Source organism: Bos taurus, chromosome 7 (assembly GCF_002263795.3).
Source record: "Bos taurus isolate L1 Dominette 01449 registration number 42190680 breed Hereford chromosome 7, ARS-UCD2.0, whole genome shotgun sequence".
Classification (NCBI taxonomy): domain Eukaryota; kingdom Metazoa; phylum Chordata; class Mammalia; order Artiodactyla; family Bovidae; genus Bos; species Bos taurus.
Genome location: NC_037334.1, coordinates 10,194,806 through 10,213,042, shown reverse-complemented (window position 1 = coordinate 10,213,042; position 18,237 = coordinate 10,194,806). Strand labels below are relative to the sequence as shown.

General features: G+C 38.5%; 2 protein-coding genes across 2 annotated transcripts; both read left to right on the top strand.

Annotated features, from left to right (window-relative positions):
- Nucleotides 1–3,837: 3,837 nt before the first annotated feature.
- OR7A116 (olfactory receptor family 7 subfamily A member 116) lies at nt 3,838–4,896 on the top strand. The gene has a single exon (XM_002688663.2). It carries the CDS (start codon nt 3,841–3,843, stop codon nt 4,828–4,830), a length of 990 nt encoding a protein of 329 aa, XP_002688709.1. The 5' UTR covers nt 3,838–3,840; the 3' UTR covers nt 4,831–4,896.
- Nucleotides 4,897–15,332: 10,436 nt separating this feature from the next.
- Nucleotides 15,333–16,199, top strand: OR7A80 (olfactory receptor family 7 subfamily A member 80). Its single transcript, NM_001390826.1, has one exon. The coding sequence runs from the start codon at nt 15,333–15,335 to the stop codon at nt 16,197–16,199; it is 867 nt and encodes a 288-aa protein (NP_001377755.1).
- The last annotated feature ends 2,038 nt before the right edge of the window (nt 16,200–18,237 follow it).

The window sequence follows — 18,237 nt, the reverse complement described above, 5'->3', positions numbered from 1 at the left end:
CAGTGTATTAAAAAGCAGAGACATCACTTTGCTGACAAAGGTTCCTATAGTCAAAGCTATGGTTTTCCAGTAGTCATGTACAGATGTGAGAATTGAATCACAAAAAAGGCTGAACACTCAAGAATTGATGCTTTAGAACTGTGGAGCTGGAGAAGACCCCTGAGAGTCCCTTGGACTGCAAGATCAAACCAGTCAATCTTAAATGAAATCAACCCTGAATATTCATTGGAAGGACTGATGCTGAAGCTGAAGCTCCAACATTTTGCCACCTTATGCGAAGAGCCAACTCATTAGAAAAGACCCTAATTCTGGGAAAGACTGAATGCAGGAGGAGAAGGGGATGACAGAGGATGAGATGGTTGGATGGCATCACTGACTCAAGGGGCATGAGTTTGAGCAAACTCTGGGAGATAGTGAAGGACAGGGAAGCCTGGAGAGCTACAGTCCATGGGGTCACAAAGAGTCAGACATAAGTTAGCAACTGAACAACAACAACTATATGAACTAGATTCTCCTGACATCTAACCTGGTCTCCTTGGAACAGAGCATCATAAGAATAATTTCTTGTCTAACTAGACCAGTGCCCACAGGGAAGTGTTGTGCTCAGAGGTGGGAGTAACAATGGAAACAGTGCCTAATGAGCAGACACAGGGAGCAGTAAGTATCTCCTCTGCTGCAGTCCCTCAGTCTATACAACCTAGACCTGCACAGGACATGGGTTGTTGGTTTTGAAGTCCTACATCTGAATAAGGACCAATGCTTCTCTCTTTCCTTCTGACCTGCCTGGGAACAGAGCTCCAGTTCATCATTCACCATCCAGGGAGGAATTTGAATTTCCACACAGGAACTTTCTTCTTATAGTCCCCATCTAGGTGAGTGTGAGAGTTCTATAGGTACTTCAAGAAAGGTTCAGAGAGAATGGAAGTAGAAAACTTTTACCTGAGGTCACCTGAGTGCCTAATCATCTTATAACAGAGCAGAGATATTAGTCATGCTGTTTTGCTCGGTTGACTAATTATAATTTTCTTATTTAATGTTCAAATGAGAAGTGTCTGATAGACTCAGCAACACAAGAGTCTTTGCTGACAATTAAGCGATGGGAATGGAAGTCTGATTCGGAGACATGAATGAAGGAGGAATTGGGACCTCAAACTGGTTCAGATAAAGTAGAGCAGGTTAGAAGTTCATAGTTACAGAGAAAAAGAAACCTAGGTTTGGAGGCATGAGCGGTGAAACATACACCTTTTTCCAGCATTCTAAGATGGGATATATTTGGCATCTTCCATTTTTCCCCCACATCTATTGAATTAGGTATTGCCTTGGAACAGAGTTCTTGAGACATACATTTCACAGTATCTTCTCTCACATTGAGTGTTCACATGAAAAAGCTGTATTTGATATGCAAGATGATATACTACTGAGCTTTAGTTTGCAACTCTTCATTACCAAGTGGTGGGAAGGCAATGGAGACATTTGTGAGGTAGAAGAAAATAATCAGCCAAACTCATCACAAGTTATGATCATTCACTTAGTGACATGAAACAAGTATGTTAAGTTCTGTATACACATTGAGTAAATTTGTCTACCAACTTAGACGAATGGATACCTCTTCCCTCACTTTTTGTGTAAAGATATTAACAGAATGGGTCTGTAGTCTCACTAATTACAAACAGCTGATAGACGGTAGTTCTGAGATTCAAACAGGGGTTTTCTGACTCAAAAACTTTTCATTTAAAATCATTTAGAACCTCTATACCACTTAAGTTTAAAATCCTCATCTATTGTTGAACATTGTATATTTTCTGTTGTAAATTGTGGGCTAATTCCCTTTGCTCCTTTTTCTAGTAGAGTTCAGTTAGTAAAATGCATTATCATTACAAAGATAATGATTCATGTTTCCTTTGATAAATTCCTTTAGGGTACCTTATTAAGTATTCTGGGCATCAAGGGAGTATAACTGGGATTGGGATGCTGCTGAAACCAAGGAGTCTCTCTTTTTCACTGTCTCCCAGAGACTGCCTGAGCTTATTAGATCTTGTTTTGTAAATAAAGGGGTTCAGCATGGGGGTTACCATAGTGTAGATCACTGAGGCCATCAGACTTATCCAAGAAGATGAAATACCTGCAGAACTGAGATACACATACTCCAAGGACAGTGCCCTAGAGCAAGGCAACCACCAAGAGGTGGGATATATAGGCAGTGTTTATTTTCCTCCACATGTTCTATTCTTTCTTCTCTCTCAGTGTTTTTTTTTTTTTTTTTTAACTTCTTGTCCAGGGATCAAACCTGGGTCTCCCACACTATAGCCAGTTCTTTACCATCTGAGCTACCAGGGCAGCCCACATAAATTTTATTTTCAGAGAAGGCAAAAAAAGAGCTCATATTAAACAGAATGCCACTTCCTCAAGAGGCTTGCCAACTTTAATTTAGGTACTATTTCTACATTCTTTATGGTAAAGATAATTTGCTATTAGTAGATAGCACAATGTCTTAATTATTGTGATTGGAAGTAGGAAAAGCCAAGAAGTAACAAACCCAGCAAACCATAATATGCTGTATTTGTGTGTGTTTGCAATGAGCTTTTCTCTGGGCAGTGATACCTGAGTTTATGTACTCCAAAATGGACAAATCCTGCAATGTTAACAGCAGAAGGGCATAAGGAGTGGATCCACTTCTACTCAGAGGAATGAATCAAAACAAACAAAAAATGTGAGAGGAACAACATGGGAATTAAGGTCTCACCTGTAGCAGGGAGGTCGCCTTGTTCCTCAGCAGCCTCTGACACCATCTCTCATAACTCTCCCTCTTGCTTATTCCCCTAGACACTTTGCCTTCCTTTTAAGTCTAGAATTTGAAGCAAGTGACATACTTAGGACCTTCTCACTGACTCTTTCTCCAACAGGGCACACTATTTCACCAGGTAATTTTGTGTCTCTGCTTTGTCTTTCTTCAGGCTTCTGTTCAAATTTCTCCTAGTTTGCAGATCTGGTTAAACTTGCATTCAAATGTAACACCTTCATTCACTCTATTTATACTTATTTTTTCCCCTAAAACCTATCACCAGGTATATACTTTTTGTTTGCTAATTTATATTATTCCTTTATTATTTATCATTGGGAGTCTCATTGTCAACATCCTATAATTTTAGCCCAGAATACAGTCAATTATTGTTTAATAGTTAATTTATGTCTGACTCTTTTGCAATCTCATGGACTATAGCCTGCCAGGCTCCTCTATCCATGGGATTTCCCAGACAAGAATACTGGAGTGGGTTGCCATTCCTTCTTCAGGGGATCTTCCTGACCCAGGTATTGAACTCTCATCTATTGCATTGGCAGGTGGATTCTTTAACACTGAGCCACCTGAGAAGGCCAAGAGACAGTATTCAACATAAATTCCTCAAATGTATGAGAGAATTTTGCATTTAAACTGTGTAATAAGAGTACCTGTTGGTGGAAAACCTGCCTATGGGAATTTCTATTCATTGTTGTTACAGCTTCCCTGGTGGCTCAGACCATAAAGAGTCTGCCTGCAATGCAGGAGACCAGGGTTCAATCCCTGAGTCAGGAAGATCCCCTGGAAAAGGGAATGGTAACCCACTCCAGTATCCTTGCCTGAAGGATCCCATGGATGGAGGGGACTGGTGGGCTGTAGTCCATGGGGTCGCAAAGAGTCAGATATGACTGAGCAACTGAACTGAAATGAATTGATAACACTTATGATGTCACAGAAGGCCATTTAAAATGACTGAATATAATTTACAGCATTTCACTATGCTAAGGTGTATATGTGTAAAAATTAGTCATTTTTCTTTCTGTCCTAGTAGTGATCACTACCACATGGTACCAGGCAACAATACACAAATTTCAGAATTTGTTCTTCTGGGATTCTCAAAGGAACCAGAATTTCAGCTCCTTATATTTGGCCTTTTCCTATCCATGTACCTGATCACTGTGTTTGGAAATCTGCTCATCATCCTGGCTATCATCTCAGATTCCCACCTCCACACCCCCATGTACTTCTTCCTCTCCAACCTGTCCTTTGTAGACATCTGCTTCACCTCCACCACTATTCCAAAGATGCTGCTGAATATAATAACTCAAACCAAAGTCATTACCTACGAAGACTGCCTCACCCAGATGTATTTTTTCCTACTGTTTGTACAGTTGGACAATTTTCTTCTGACTGTGATGTCCTATGACCGCTTCATAGCCATCTGCCACCCCCTGCACTACACAGTCATCATGAACCCTGTTCTCTGTGGACTGCTGGTGCTGATATCATGGCTAATAGGTGCCTTGAATTCCTTGTTACAAAGCTTACTGGCATTACGACTGTCTTTCTGTACCGTCTTGGAAATCCCCCACTTTTTCTGTGAATTCAAAGATGTGATCCAACTTGCCTGTTCTAATACCTTTCTCAATAATGTGATGATGTATTTTGCAATTGGGCTGTTTGGTGGTGGTCCATTCACTGGGATATGTTACTCTTACTCTAAGATAGTTTTCTCCATATGTGGAATCTCATCAGCTCGAGGGAAGTATAAAGCCTTTTCCACCTGTGCATCTCACCTCTCAGTCGTCTCCTTGTTTTATTGTACAGGCTTAGGAGTGTACCTTAGCTCTGCTGTTACCCATGGCTCACACTCAAGTGCAACAGCCTCTGTGATGTACACAGTGGTCACACCCATGCTGAACCCCTTCATCTACAGTCTGAGAAACAAAGACATAAAGAGATTTCTAAGAAGATTCTTTGGGATAGCAGCTGTAAAAGGGCCAATTGTCCTGGGGCTGAAGAAGTGTCAGTTATTACAGCACTCAAAGCATTAGAGGCAGAAATTGTGATTCTTGATCAGATTGCAGAAAGAGCTCTTATTCCTTACATTTATTTCCTGGTCTTTCTATTTCTTTGATTTCAACTTCTCCATATAATTTAAGTAAGTCACTTGATTAAGCTTTCTATTCTGTCTGGTATATGGATACCTTTCCTTTCTTCTCTAAGTTTCTTATTTTTTTCTGAAATTGGATAAGGAATATTTGAAAATTTCCATTTACTTCATGGGAAAATTTTTGTTCCTCATTTTTTCCCTTTAAATGAGAGCTATCTTCCCAAGTAATTTTTTTTAAATTTTCCATAAAGAATTGTCTTGAGTTGTATCACTCACATAGAAAGACCACACTTAGCAGCTAGAGTAACCTATATAATTCCATTGCAGAGTGAAATCCAAATCAGTTTGTTATTTTGAGTCTTTCATTTTTTGTCTATATCATAACCTTATTTCCATGATATTTTGGTAATATCAACTTTATTCATACTATTGAGTTTTATAACTGCTCTTCTGGGGTTATATGCTGCTTGTTCAACCCGTGTCCCTAGTATCTACCATGCTGTTGCTGCTAAGTCGCTTCGGTTGTGTCCAACTCTGTGTCCCCATAGACAGCAGCCCACCAGGCTCCCCCATCCCTGGGATTCTCCAGGCAAGAACACTGGAGTGGCTTGCCATTTCCTTCTCCAATGCATGAAAGTGAAAAGTGAAAGTGAAGTCGCTCAGGTTGTCTACTTGAAAGTTATACAGTCGTGTCTGACTCCTAGAGACCCCATGGACTGCAGTCTACCAGGCTCCTCCGTCCATGAGATTTTCCAGGCAAGAGTACTGGAGTGGGGTGCCATTGCCTTCTCCGAGTATCTATCATAGTCACCTATTAAAAATCATCATCAAATGTGTATCTCCCAGTAAAATCTATATTGAAATGCAAATGTGAATAAACAGACTGACCTAATATGGTCTTTGTGCTCCAAAATCACTTCTAATGGTGACTACAGCAATGATATTAAAAGACTCTTGCTCCTTGGAAGAAAAGTTATGAAAAATCTAGACAGCATATTACAAAACAGAGACATTACTTTGCCAACAAAGGTGCAAATAGTCAAAGCTATGGTTTTTTCAGTAGTTTTGTATGGATGTGAGAGTTGAACCATAAAGTCAAGCACTAAAGAACTGATGCTTTCAAACTGCGGTGTTGGATAGGACTCTTGAGAGTCCCTTAACTGCAAGGAGATCAAGCCAGTCAATCCTAAAAGAAACCAACCCTGAATATTCACTGGAAGAACTGATGCTGAAGCTGAAGCTCTAATACTTTGGTAAACTCATGTGAAGAGCAGAGTCATTGGAAAAGATCCTGATTCTGGGAAAGATTGAAGGCAGAAGAAGGGGATGACAGGATAAGATGGTTGGATGGCATCACCAACTCAACGGACATGAGCTTGAGCAAACGCTGGTATATGGTGAAGGGCCGGGAAGCCTGGCCTGCCGCAGTCCATGGGGTCACAGAGTCAGACATAACATCAACTGAACAACAGCAACAGTATGGTCCTATTGTCACAGATAACCTTAAATATGTCATAGCAAATTTTCAACCTTACATGTAAAAAATTTCTATCTATATATATCTACTCATTGAAAAGTGGAAAATTGGTGTCTGAGAGAGGGAGTCTATACATTGGAGTTAGTTATTGGTTCATGTGTTTTATAATTGTTTTCCTGGATCACTCAACTTTGACTTTAAAATTTCCTGTCCTGATTACAGTTATGACTCCTCTGTTGCTCTGAACGAAGGATCTTCACTTTTCTAAATTTCATCATAACCACTAAAGAATCATGAGCAGTGAATGAACAATATCAAGCTGAATGATTTCATATGTCCTTCCTCCTCAGGAACCTTCATTCTTCAGGATCAAAGGATGACTCACAAGCAAGCTGAAATTTCTCCTAGTCATGTGATTCCAGATCACCATTTACTTTGGCACAATGTGCATATCCTTCCAACCATTCCAAGTTTCTTAGAACAAGTTCCTCATTAAGGAGAAACCAATGAACCAATTGATAATCTAGTTATCTGAAACAAGTTTAAATAATAATCATGAATATTGTCCCCAAATCAAGATGTATGCCAAAAATAAAAAGCAGTGGGTTTTTATGCGTGCTCTCATTACTGTTTGCTTTGTTGTTTCAGTTAGCTATTGCTGCATAACATCCTATATCATATAGTTTATTACAATGCCTTTCTTATCAAGTGAAATTAAATAGCTGGAGGTGCTCTGATCACTATTCAAATGCTCATAAGTCCATATAGCTGAGTACAACATTGTGTACATTGTGTATCATCCTATCATCCCAATGTGCTCACTCCATACCTGTGTGCTTACCTCACATCAATAAATTCAAGAATAGTAGATTTTCAACAAATCCCCAAGGGATGAACCATGCTACATGTATCTATATTAGATACTGGTGTGTCCCACATGTATCATCTTGATTCTTTCCATATATAAAATTTCTCAGCCCAACTACAAACTGCCAGCTTCTGTAATTATTTGCCCAAGAGCTTTATTTGACAATCAACTTTGCCTGGTCTGTCAACTTGCATGACTATCTAGTAGTTGCAGTGAAATAATACCCCCTGCAATGTACTTCTTCTCATACAGCAAGTCCATACCTGACCTCTAGAAATTGATTAATATTTTATGCAAAAACATAAATTATTACATTTTTGCCGCTCCTGTTAGTCTTTTCCAGGCAAGTTGTTTCTCACATCCTCATTCATGACTCTCACTGAGGGTGTCTGTCTTTCTTTATGTTTCAAGTTAGCTAGTTTCTCTGGCATCATGCCTCCTCTGAGGTGGAACAGGTCAATGCCATGTGCAACGTTTGGTCTTCTGATTTCTCCCACAAAAAAAGTGAAAGCATATGAGTGAGAGTTAAGCGTCCCCAGCTGTGCAGGAGACTCAGTGACTACATGTCCATCCAGAAAACTGACATAACCTTCATGACAAGGGGGTAGAGAGAGACTGGAATAACAGCAGCCGGGACTCTTGAAGGGAATCATAGATAAGCAGATTCTAACAACTTCTTCATGAATTCTATCAGGAAATGTTCTAAAACTGTTGATGGTTGTAGATATCTAAGAATGTGCTAAAAAAATTGAATTGTACATTTAAAATTGGCAAATTGGATGGCATGTGAATCATACCTCAATAAAGCTAATTTTAAAAGTTAAAAAATCTTTAAAGAAGGAAAAAGGAAACTATAGTCCAATATATTGGATGAATATACATGAAAAATTTCTAAACAAGATATTGTAAACCAAGTTCTATGGAGCATTAAATGGATCATAACCAAGGATCACATGGGGTTAATCTCTGGGACACAAGTGTGGTTCAACAAAAGCATATCAATCAATGTAATACACCATATGAATGGAATTAAAGGTAAACATCATATGTTAATAACCATAGATGCAGAAGAATAATTTGACAAAATTCAACATTCTTTCGTGATAAAAATTCTACCAAAGTCAATGTAGAAGGAATGAACCTCAACAGTAAAATGACCATATATGAAAAGCCCATAGATGACACTATACTGACTGGTAAAAAATTGAAAACATATTCTTTAAGATCAGACACAAGACAAGAGGGTCCACTCTTACAACTTCTATTCAACATAGTCCTGAAAGTTCTCATTAGAGTACCTAGGAAAGAAAATAAAGGCATCCTAATTGAAAGGAAAAACATTAATTTTTCTGCTTGAAGAAGATAAATCTTTATATCTATCTATCTATCTATCTATATGAAAACCTTAAGTCTCCATCAAAAAACATTATAACATGTAAACAAATTCAGTAAATTTGCAGGATAGAAAATCAATATGTAAAAATCAATTATGTCTATATACATTAACAATGAACAATCTAGAAAAGAAAACTCTCAATTACAATAGCATCAAAAAGAATGTAAAAATATTCAGAAATCAATTTAACCAAGAGGTCAAATTCCTATACACTAAACCATTTTTAAGACTTTCATGAAAGAAGTGGAAGTAGGCACAAATAAATGGAGCAATATCATATGTTCTTGGATCAGAAGAATTAATATGTATAAATGGTAGACAACAAATTAAATAATTACTTTTCCTATATTAATGTCTCAAGGACATCGCAATCTAAAGCACATTTACATTTATGCAATGAGAAAATCTTTATCATCTAAAAAGTGTGAATATCCCCAAATTGAATTTAAATTTCCTCTTCTACTTAAGAGGAGATTACAACACAGTATGTCTTTCCCCAGGGGAAGCTAAATGAATACACTCAGAAATGTAATCTCAGTTTCTTGAACACAATTTTATTGGCTAAATGTCTATGGTGTTGGTGGTGGTTTAGTCGATAAGTCGTGTCTGACTCTTCATGACCCTACGGACTGTAGCCTTCTCTGTCGATTGGATTCTCCAGACAAGAATACTGGAGTGGGTTGCCATTTCCTTCTCCACCTGATCTTCCTGGACCAGGGACTGAACTGGTATCTTCTACATTGTAGGTAGATTACCGACTGAACAACCAGGGAAGTTGAATAAATATCTATAGCCAGTTCCTAATGCAAATGTAAAATTACCACACTAATGATTTAAACAAACACATTTATGCTCCTACAATTCTGGAGGTCAAAAGACTGAATGAGTCTCATTGGGCAAAGTCAAAATGATTGTGGTACTGGATTTCTTCTGGAAGCTATAAGGAAGAACATATCTACTTTCCTATTCGGAGTAAATATTACAGAGGGAAAAAATCCAAATATATACCTTACAATTAATAAACATTTCAATGTGAGGTACTAAATGACAATTCTTAACTTGTGATATAATTATGAAATTCCAAATGATTTTGAACAATGTGGCATGAAACTGAGGTGTGCAGAGCTCAAGGTTTGTACCAAAGGAATAAAGTTATCCTCCTTGACCTTGTTAAAGAGAAGAGCGATTTTCTCTAGCCATCAGGGGCTGTGTCTCTACTACAAAATACTTTATAGTCTCAAGGAATCTAATCTATGCAAGTATGTAATGTAGTCTTAAATTTGGAGAAAATCTTAAGTCAGGTTTGAGATGAGGTGCTGGAAGGTTAGACTGAATAACTCAGAATGTCCACAAGGAAGAACTATGATAATAAGCTGTGGATTCTCTTGACTCTAACCTGGTCTCTTGGAAACCCAGAGTCTCCAAGACATTCCCTTCCGTCTTCAGACTAGTGTCCCACTGGGAAATCATGTGCTTAGGCTTTGGAGTAACAAGACAGAAATGTGCTGATGAGCAGACAAGGGGAGCTATAAATATCTCCTCTGCTGTATCCCTCAGCCTGTACAACCTTGGACTGCATGGGGCATGGTAGTTGCTCTTGGAGTCCTAAGTATGGCTGGGAGACTCTTGTCACCCTCCTTCCTGCTGTCTTTTGAGGAGCCAGAGTGTCAGTCTCCATCATTAACCATCCAGGAGGAGTTTGGAGTTCCCCTCAGTGACCTTCCTCTCAGAGTTCCCAACCAGGTGAGTTAGCAAGTCCAAGAGGTACTGCAGAAAAGGATCAGAGAAAATCAAATCCAAGAACATATCCTTGAGGTCACCTGATAGCCGCTTGCTGGGCCCAATGCTAAGATATTGCTAGTTGTTTGCTTTTCTGATTAACTAATTAATACATTTATTTATCATGCTGAAAAGGGATGTGAGCATGCACCTTCACAGGGGTGACTGTTGACTATTAAGTGAAGGTAACCCATTAGAGTCAAGAATGGCTGGTGTATAGTGCTTCTAGTAAAAGCAGGACTTATCTAAGGGGTTTTGGAAAAAAAGAAAGTAAATAAAAATCATTTGGTGTGGAGGTAGTCCGATGAATTGTGGGTATTTCTTTTTTTTTTTTAATTTTTAAGATGGGCTACTTTTGAAACATTTCTATATTTGTAAGAAAGATCCAGACCAATGTATTGTTTGCAAATATTACTTTGTAATAAAAGTTCATGATACATTAATGTTACATTATCTCTTTTTCACTCTGGGTATTCAGATTAAAAATATCTTTGAGAATTAAAAAGCAGTATGCTAAATAGCTTTATTTTGCAATTATTTTCCTGTGAAGCTGAATACTATTTATGGATTACTTTTTCATTTGTATTCTCTATTATAGTCTATACAAAATCTTTACATTTGTGTAGGAAGGGTTGGAGAATTTTTATTCTTGTTTTTTATTGCATTGTCCCAAATAAGGAACTGGAGTTTTTCAACCAAATCTCTGTTTAAGACTGAGTTCTTTTATGAATGTACAGGTGTATATGTAAGGGATTGTGAGTGTTTATTCATAGTATGTGGTCAAATATATCACTCAGTCTATTCTGTTTTCTCCATATTTTTCTTTACTGAAAAATTGAGCTGTCACTTTAGTATTCTTAAAGATCTTTGATAGAAACAAAAATGAAAGTGAATATTCTTCTGTATGTGTGGAAGCATGCTCAGTCACTAGGTCATCTCTGACTCTTTACGACCCTATGAACTGTAGCCCTCCAGGCTCCTCTGTCTATGGATTATCCTGACAAGAATATTGAAGTGGGTTGCCATGCTCTCCTTCAGGGAATCTTCCCAAACAAAGGATCAAATCCTCATCTCCTGTGTCTCTTGCATTGCATAAACTTATATGAATCAGTATATTCTTATATAGGATGAAAATAAAACTAGGCACTGCACTGCTTCTTCCATGAGTTTAAAAGACCTTCCCTTATATCCTTACACTGCACTGCTTCTTCTATGAGTTTAAAAGACCTTCCCTTATATCCTTACATTTCCAAGTCTTTGGAAATTTAATCTGTAGCCAGAGACCCATGATGTTACTGTCAAATTTTTATCATATAATTTTGCTGTATAAGTTAGTTTTGGATTGTCATTCAATTTTGCTTCATATGGTTGATTCAGTTCAGTTCAGTTCAGTCACTCAGGTCGTGTCTGACTCTTTGCAACCCCATGAACTGCAGCATGCCAGGCCTCCCTGTACATCACCAACTCCTGGAGTCCACCCAAACCCATGCCCATTGAGTTGGTGATGCCATCCAACCATCTCGTCCTCTGTTGTCCCCTACTCCTCCTGCCTTCAATTTTTCCCAGTATCAGGGTCTTTTCAAATGAGTCAGCTCTTTGCATCAGGTGGCCACAGTATTGGAGTTTCAGCTTCAGTATCAGTCCTTCCAATGAATATTCAGGACTGATTTCCTTTAGGATGAACTGGTTGGATCTCCTTGCAGTCCAAGGGACTCTCAAGAATCTTCTCCAACACCACAGTTCAAAAGCATCGATTCTTTGGTGCTCAGCTTTCTTTATAGTCCAGCTCTCACATCCATACATGACCACTGAAAAAACCATAGCCTTGACTAGTCGGACCTTTGTTGACAAAGTAATGTCTCTGCTTTTCAATATGCTGTCTAGGTTGGTCATAACTTTCCTTCCAAAGAGTAAATGTCTTTTAATTTCATGGCTGCAATCACCATCTGCAGTGATTTTGGAGCCCAGAAAAATAAAGTCAGCCACTGTTTCCCCTGTTTCCCCATCTATTTCCCATGAAGTGATGGGACCAGATGCCATGATCTTAGTCTTCTGAATGTTGAGCTTTAAGCTAACTTTTTTCACTCTCTTCTTTCACTTTCATCAAGAGGTTCTTTAGTTCTTCACTTTTTGCCAAAAGGGTGGTGTCATCTGAATATCTGAGGTTATTCTCCCAGCAATCTTGATTCCAGCCTGTGCTCTTTCAGCCCAGCATTTTTCATGATGTACTCTGCATATAAGTTAAATAAGCAGGGTGACAATATACAGCCTGATGTACTCCTTTTCCTATTTGGAACCAGTCTGTTGTTCCATGTCCAGTGCTAACTGTTGCTTCCTGACCTGCATAGAAACCACTAATTCTAGTCTAATTGAATTCTTACTGACACTCTCTACATTATAAATTCTTTTTAAACTTCTTTTCCTGTAGATATATAATCTATATATAATGTATATACTTGCATATATATTCATATACTTGTATTTCAATAAATAAATAGAATTATGTGCATGTCATATGCACTCTTTATTTTTTAATGCTGTCTTGTTTCTTCTTTGTGTCCACTGTTCCTTCTTACTCATTAAAACCTCATGGACTTGCCTCCAGTCCACCAGTGTTTTGCTCATTCACTATTTCAATGTCTGCCTAATATTCGATGCTATGGCTGTGCTACTCACATTTTGAAAACTCCTGGATGTTTCACTCCTGGACACTCTTTCACACTTCCTTTCATCATTTTCCCCTTTGCACATTCATCTTGCAGCGTTAGCTTCGGATTTATTGCTTAAACACTTGCATCAAGCAGCTTTCTCTTTGCCCTGTCATTCACAGGACTGAACATGGAGACTCATCACCACTGGCAACCATTCTTTTGCAAATAGGAAGGTGAGGCTAATCTTTTTGCGTGTATTGTCAACCACCTCAGGAAGATAAATACCACTCTTCCCATTATTTGGGTAAACACGTAAAAATATAGAATGATTAAATTGCCTTTTATAAATAGATACTACGTGGTAGATCCAAGATTTGATGAAATTTTCCTAATTTTAAAAGGATGTGTCTAATACAATTTAGAAGTGTATTTTACCATTTCCCTTTAAAATCCTTTCACTATTTTTGTATATTGTGCATTTCCATTTGCAAGTTCTGGGTTTATTCTCTTCACGGATTTTTCTATGGGATGTTGAATTGATAGGATGACTTGTTATCATAAAGATGTAACTCTTTTTTTTTTTTTTTCAATCTGGAGATGTATATACATATATTCCCTTGCGGCTCAGACAGCAAAGAATCTGCCCCGAGTGCAGGAGACGCAGGTTTGATCCCTGGGTCAGGAAGATCCTCCCTTGGAGAAGGGAATGGCTACCCTTTCCAGTACTTTTGTCTGGAAACTGCCACGGACAGAGGAGCCTGGCAGGCTACAATCCATAAGGTCACAAAGAGTCAGACATGATTGAGAGACTAACATATATATATATAATATGTATATATGTTCAGTTCAGTTCAGTTCAGTCGCTCAGTCGTGTCCGACTCTTTGCGACCCCATGAATCGCAGCATGCCAGGCCTCCCTGTCCGTCACCAACTCCTGAAGTTCACCCAGACTCAAGTCCATCGAGTCAGTGATGCCATCTAGCCATCTCATCCTCTGTCGTCCCCTTCTCCTCCTGCCCCCAATCTCTCCCAGCATCAGAGTCTTTTCCAATAAGTCAACTCTTCGCATGAGGTGGCCAAAATACTGGAGTTTCAGCTTTAGCATCATTCCTTCCAAAGAAATCCCAGGGCTGATGTCCTTCAGAATGGACTGGTTGGATCTCCTTGCAGTCCAAGGGACTCTCAAGAGTCTTCTCCAACACCACAGTTCAAAAGCATCAATTCTTCGGTGTTCAGCCTTCTTCACAGTCCAACTCTCACATCCATACATGACCACAGGAAAAACCATAGCCTTGACTAGACAAACTTTTGTATGTGTATATATATATGCATGTATATATATTATATACATATATTTGCTTTATTAGTTATTCTGAGCCTCAAGCAGATGTACAGAGAGCAAGGAACAATACACTGGATGATGTTTTCCCCATGTTTTGAAGTTTTAGTAATAGCACAAAAGTCACTTTATTTTTCAGCATCCTCTGACACAATCCTTTATCGTCCTCCCTCTTACATTCCCCTGAACACTGGCTTACTTTTGAGCTTAAATATCTAGAAAAAGATCTTCAGTATCATTGCAGGTTCTTTTACCTACAGGACATGTACATGACCTGATAAACTCTTGTCATCTATTGTGTCTTCCTTGAATTCTGTTTTCAAACATCATCTAGTTAGCAGATTAACTGAACTCTCAATGAAAAATAAGTGCCATCCACTCACTTTTATACCTGCATCTTTCCTTTATTCATAGCACCTAACACCACCCAGCATGGTATATATTTGCTTACAGTCTTTCTCTGTAATGGGACTATAGGGATTTTTGAAAGGCAAAGTCTAGGACAAAAACTCACAGTCAAAGAAGTCATAGAGACCCATGTAACAGGATGAATCCCATAGAAAATATATATATTGGCAACTCACTCCAGTGTTCTTGCCTGAAAAGCTCCATGGACAGAGGAGCCTGGTGGCCTCCAGTACATGGGAGTTGCAAAGAGTGGAACACAGCTGAGCCAATTAGTATGCATGTACACACACACACACATATGTAGCTTAACCTCAAAATATTAATTGTAAAATTCCACCTATTTTAGTAATGGCTATTTGTATGAAAATTAGTCATATATATATATATATATATTTTTTTTTCCTTTGCTAGTTGTCACATCAATCTTATGGACCTAGTAATAATACACAGATTTCAGAATTTCTACTTCTGGGATTATCAAATGAACCAGAACTGCAGCCTCTCATATTTGGACTTTTCCTCTTCATGTACCTGATCACTGTGTTTGGAAACCTGCTCATCATCCTGGCTGTCAGCTCAGACTTCCACCTCCATACCCCCATGTACTTCTTCCTCTCCAACCTGTCCTTTGCAGACATTTGTTTCACCTCCACCATCATCCCAAAGATGCTGTGGAACATCCAGACTCACAGCAAAGTCATAACCTTCGAAGGCTGCATCATCCAGATGTATTTTTTCTTACTGTTTGGGGGATTGGATGTCTTCCTCCTGACCATGATGGCCTATGATCGATATATGGCCATCTGTCACCCTCTACACTACATGGTCATCATGAAACCCCGGCTCTGTGGTCTCCTGGTTCTGTCATCTTTTATTATGAGTTTCCTATATGCCCTGATGCAAAGCTTAATGGTGGTACAGTTGTCCTTCTGTACAAAGCAGGTAATCCCCCACTTTTTCTGTGAAGCCAACTTGATGATCAAACTTGCCTGTTCTGACACCTTCATCTGTGACATGGTGGTATATTTTGTATCAGTGGTGCTGGGTGGTGGTTCCCTTGGTGCTATTCTTTACTCTTACTCTAAGATAATTGCCTGCATAAATGGAATCTCATCAGCTCAGGGGAAGTATAAAGCATTTTCCACCTGTGCATCTCATCTCTCAATTGTCTCCTTATTTTCTTGTTCAGTCCTGGGAGTGTACCTTACCTCTGCTGATACTCACAGCTCACACTCAAGTGTAATCGCCTCGGTGATGTACAGTGTGGTCACACCCATGCTGAATCCCTTCATGTACAGTCTCAGGAATAAAGACATTAAAAAAGCTCTGAAAATATTTGGGAAGGAAACTAATAAAGAGTTAATTGTCCTGGGGCTGAAGAACTGCCACTGATTGCAGGGCTTAAAACTCAGAGCCATAAATGGTGAATTTTTAAAATTTCATTTTGAAGTAGAAGTTGCTCTTTCTATTTATTTCTGGAATTTTTATTTCTTTGGCTTCCATTTATCTATATAAGTTAACTCACTTTATTAAGCTTTCTTCTCTCTGTGATACTGAGAATTTCCCCCTTTGTTGTCTTCCTATTATTCTTAATTTATTTGCCATCTTGGAAAAGAAATATTTGGACATTCCCATTTATCTCGTAGGACTATATGCAATTCTTAATAATTTTTCTCAAATGAAAAATGTAATCCCATGCAATATTTACTTAGGTTTCCCAAGAGTACTAGGTTGTACAAACTCTATGAAAAAACACACTTGGAAACAAATACAATTGGTAGGTTTAACAGTTCAAGTCAGTTGCTCCCTTGTGTCCGACTCTTTGTGACCCCATGGACTGCAGCATGCCAGGCTTCCCTGTCCATCACCAACTCCCAGAGCTTGCTCAAACATGTCCATCTAGTTGGTGATGCCATACAACCATCTCGTCCTCTGTTGTCCCCTTCTCCTCCTGCCTTCAATCTTTCCCAGTATCAGGGTCCTTACCAAAGAGTCAGTTGATAAGTTTATATGACAGGAAAATCTAAGACCACAGCTTTTCACTATATGTCCACCAATCATAGTATATTACTAATTTAGTTGCATTTCATAATAATATAAATTAACATACAGTGTCTTATAGCAGCCTATTTGTTTTTATTCTCCTGACTAGGGTAATCCTCTTCTCTAACTCACCTTTGTGTACACAGCTCCAACACTAGCTCTTGATTAAAATCGATTATCAAATACATGTCTGTTAGTGATTTCTGCACAGAAACAGAAATTAAAATAAAAAGGTGAATTGATATTACCTTGAACTGTTGTTGCTTAGTCACTAAGTTGTGTTTGACTCTTTTTTTTTTTTTTACATCTTTAACCCAAAGTCTTTTAATTCTTCATGTCTTTTGTATCCATTCTTTACATTTTAACCATCATCACATTGTACTGATTCTTCTTCTTCTTTTTTTTTTTTTACTTTACAATATTGTATTTGTTTTGCCACACATCAACTTGAGCCATGGGTGTACACGTGTTCCCCGACCTGAACCCTCCTCCCACTTCCCTCCCCACACCATCCCACTGGGTCATCCCAGTGCACCAGCCCCAAGCATCCTGTATCATGCATCAAACCTGGACTAACAATTCATTTCATATATGATATTATACATGTTTAAATGCCATTCTCCCAAATAATTCCACCCTCTCCCTCTCCCTCTCCCACAGAATCCAAAAGACTGTTCTATACTTCTGTGTCTCTTTTGCTTTGACTCTTTTTTTGACCCCAAGGACTGAAGCCTGTCATGTGCCTTCTATTGATATTGCTGATAATATGGCTCCTCCTTGCCTTGCTCTAAATGAAATAACTCGCTGATTTAAAGTATTGCCATAATCACTAAAGGTATCATGATTAATCATTATCAGTATCTTTCATTATATATCCCCTCTACGGTCAGAAATCTCTTCATCTTTCTGGTCAAAGAATGCCTCAAGCAAGAGTTTGAATTCCTGTCCAAGCATATAAATCAGGGTCATCAGTTTCCCTACACAAAAATGTATATCCTTTCAATCTTTCTTGGTTACCTGAAAAGGAATCCCAATAGGATAATCTTTTTAATACAGCTGTCTGAAAAGAAGTCATGAATGTTGTCTTCACATATGATAACAAGCCAAAAGTAAGCAGCAGCAGATTATTATCATTGCCCTCACTTCTGTTCACTTTGATTAGATATAAGTTAGCTAATGTTGTGCCAGATATCCAAAAAGCCAGTGATCAGATTCTATGGTGAAATGTTGTCATGAGCTCTGCTGTTCTCCTCCTGAGTCTATCTGGGTCTCTACCCTGTGCTTCTGCATCTCATTAATGATGTAAGATGTGGTCATGGTGCTCTTCTCTCTTGAACAAATATATTATCAGTTTCTGCTATTCACCGATTTTACCTTCTATTTTACT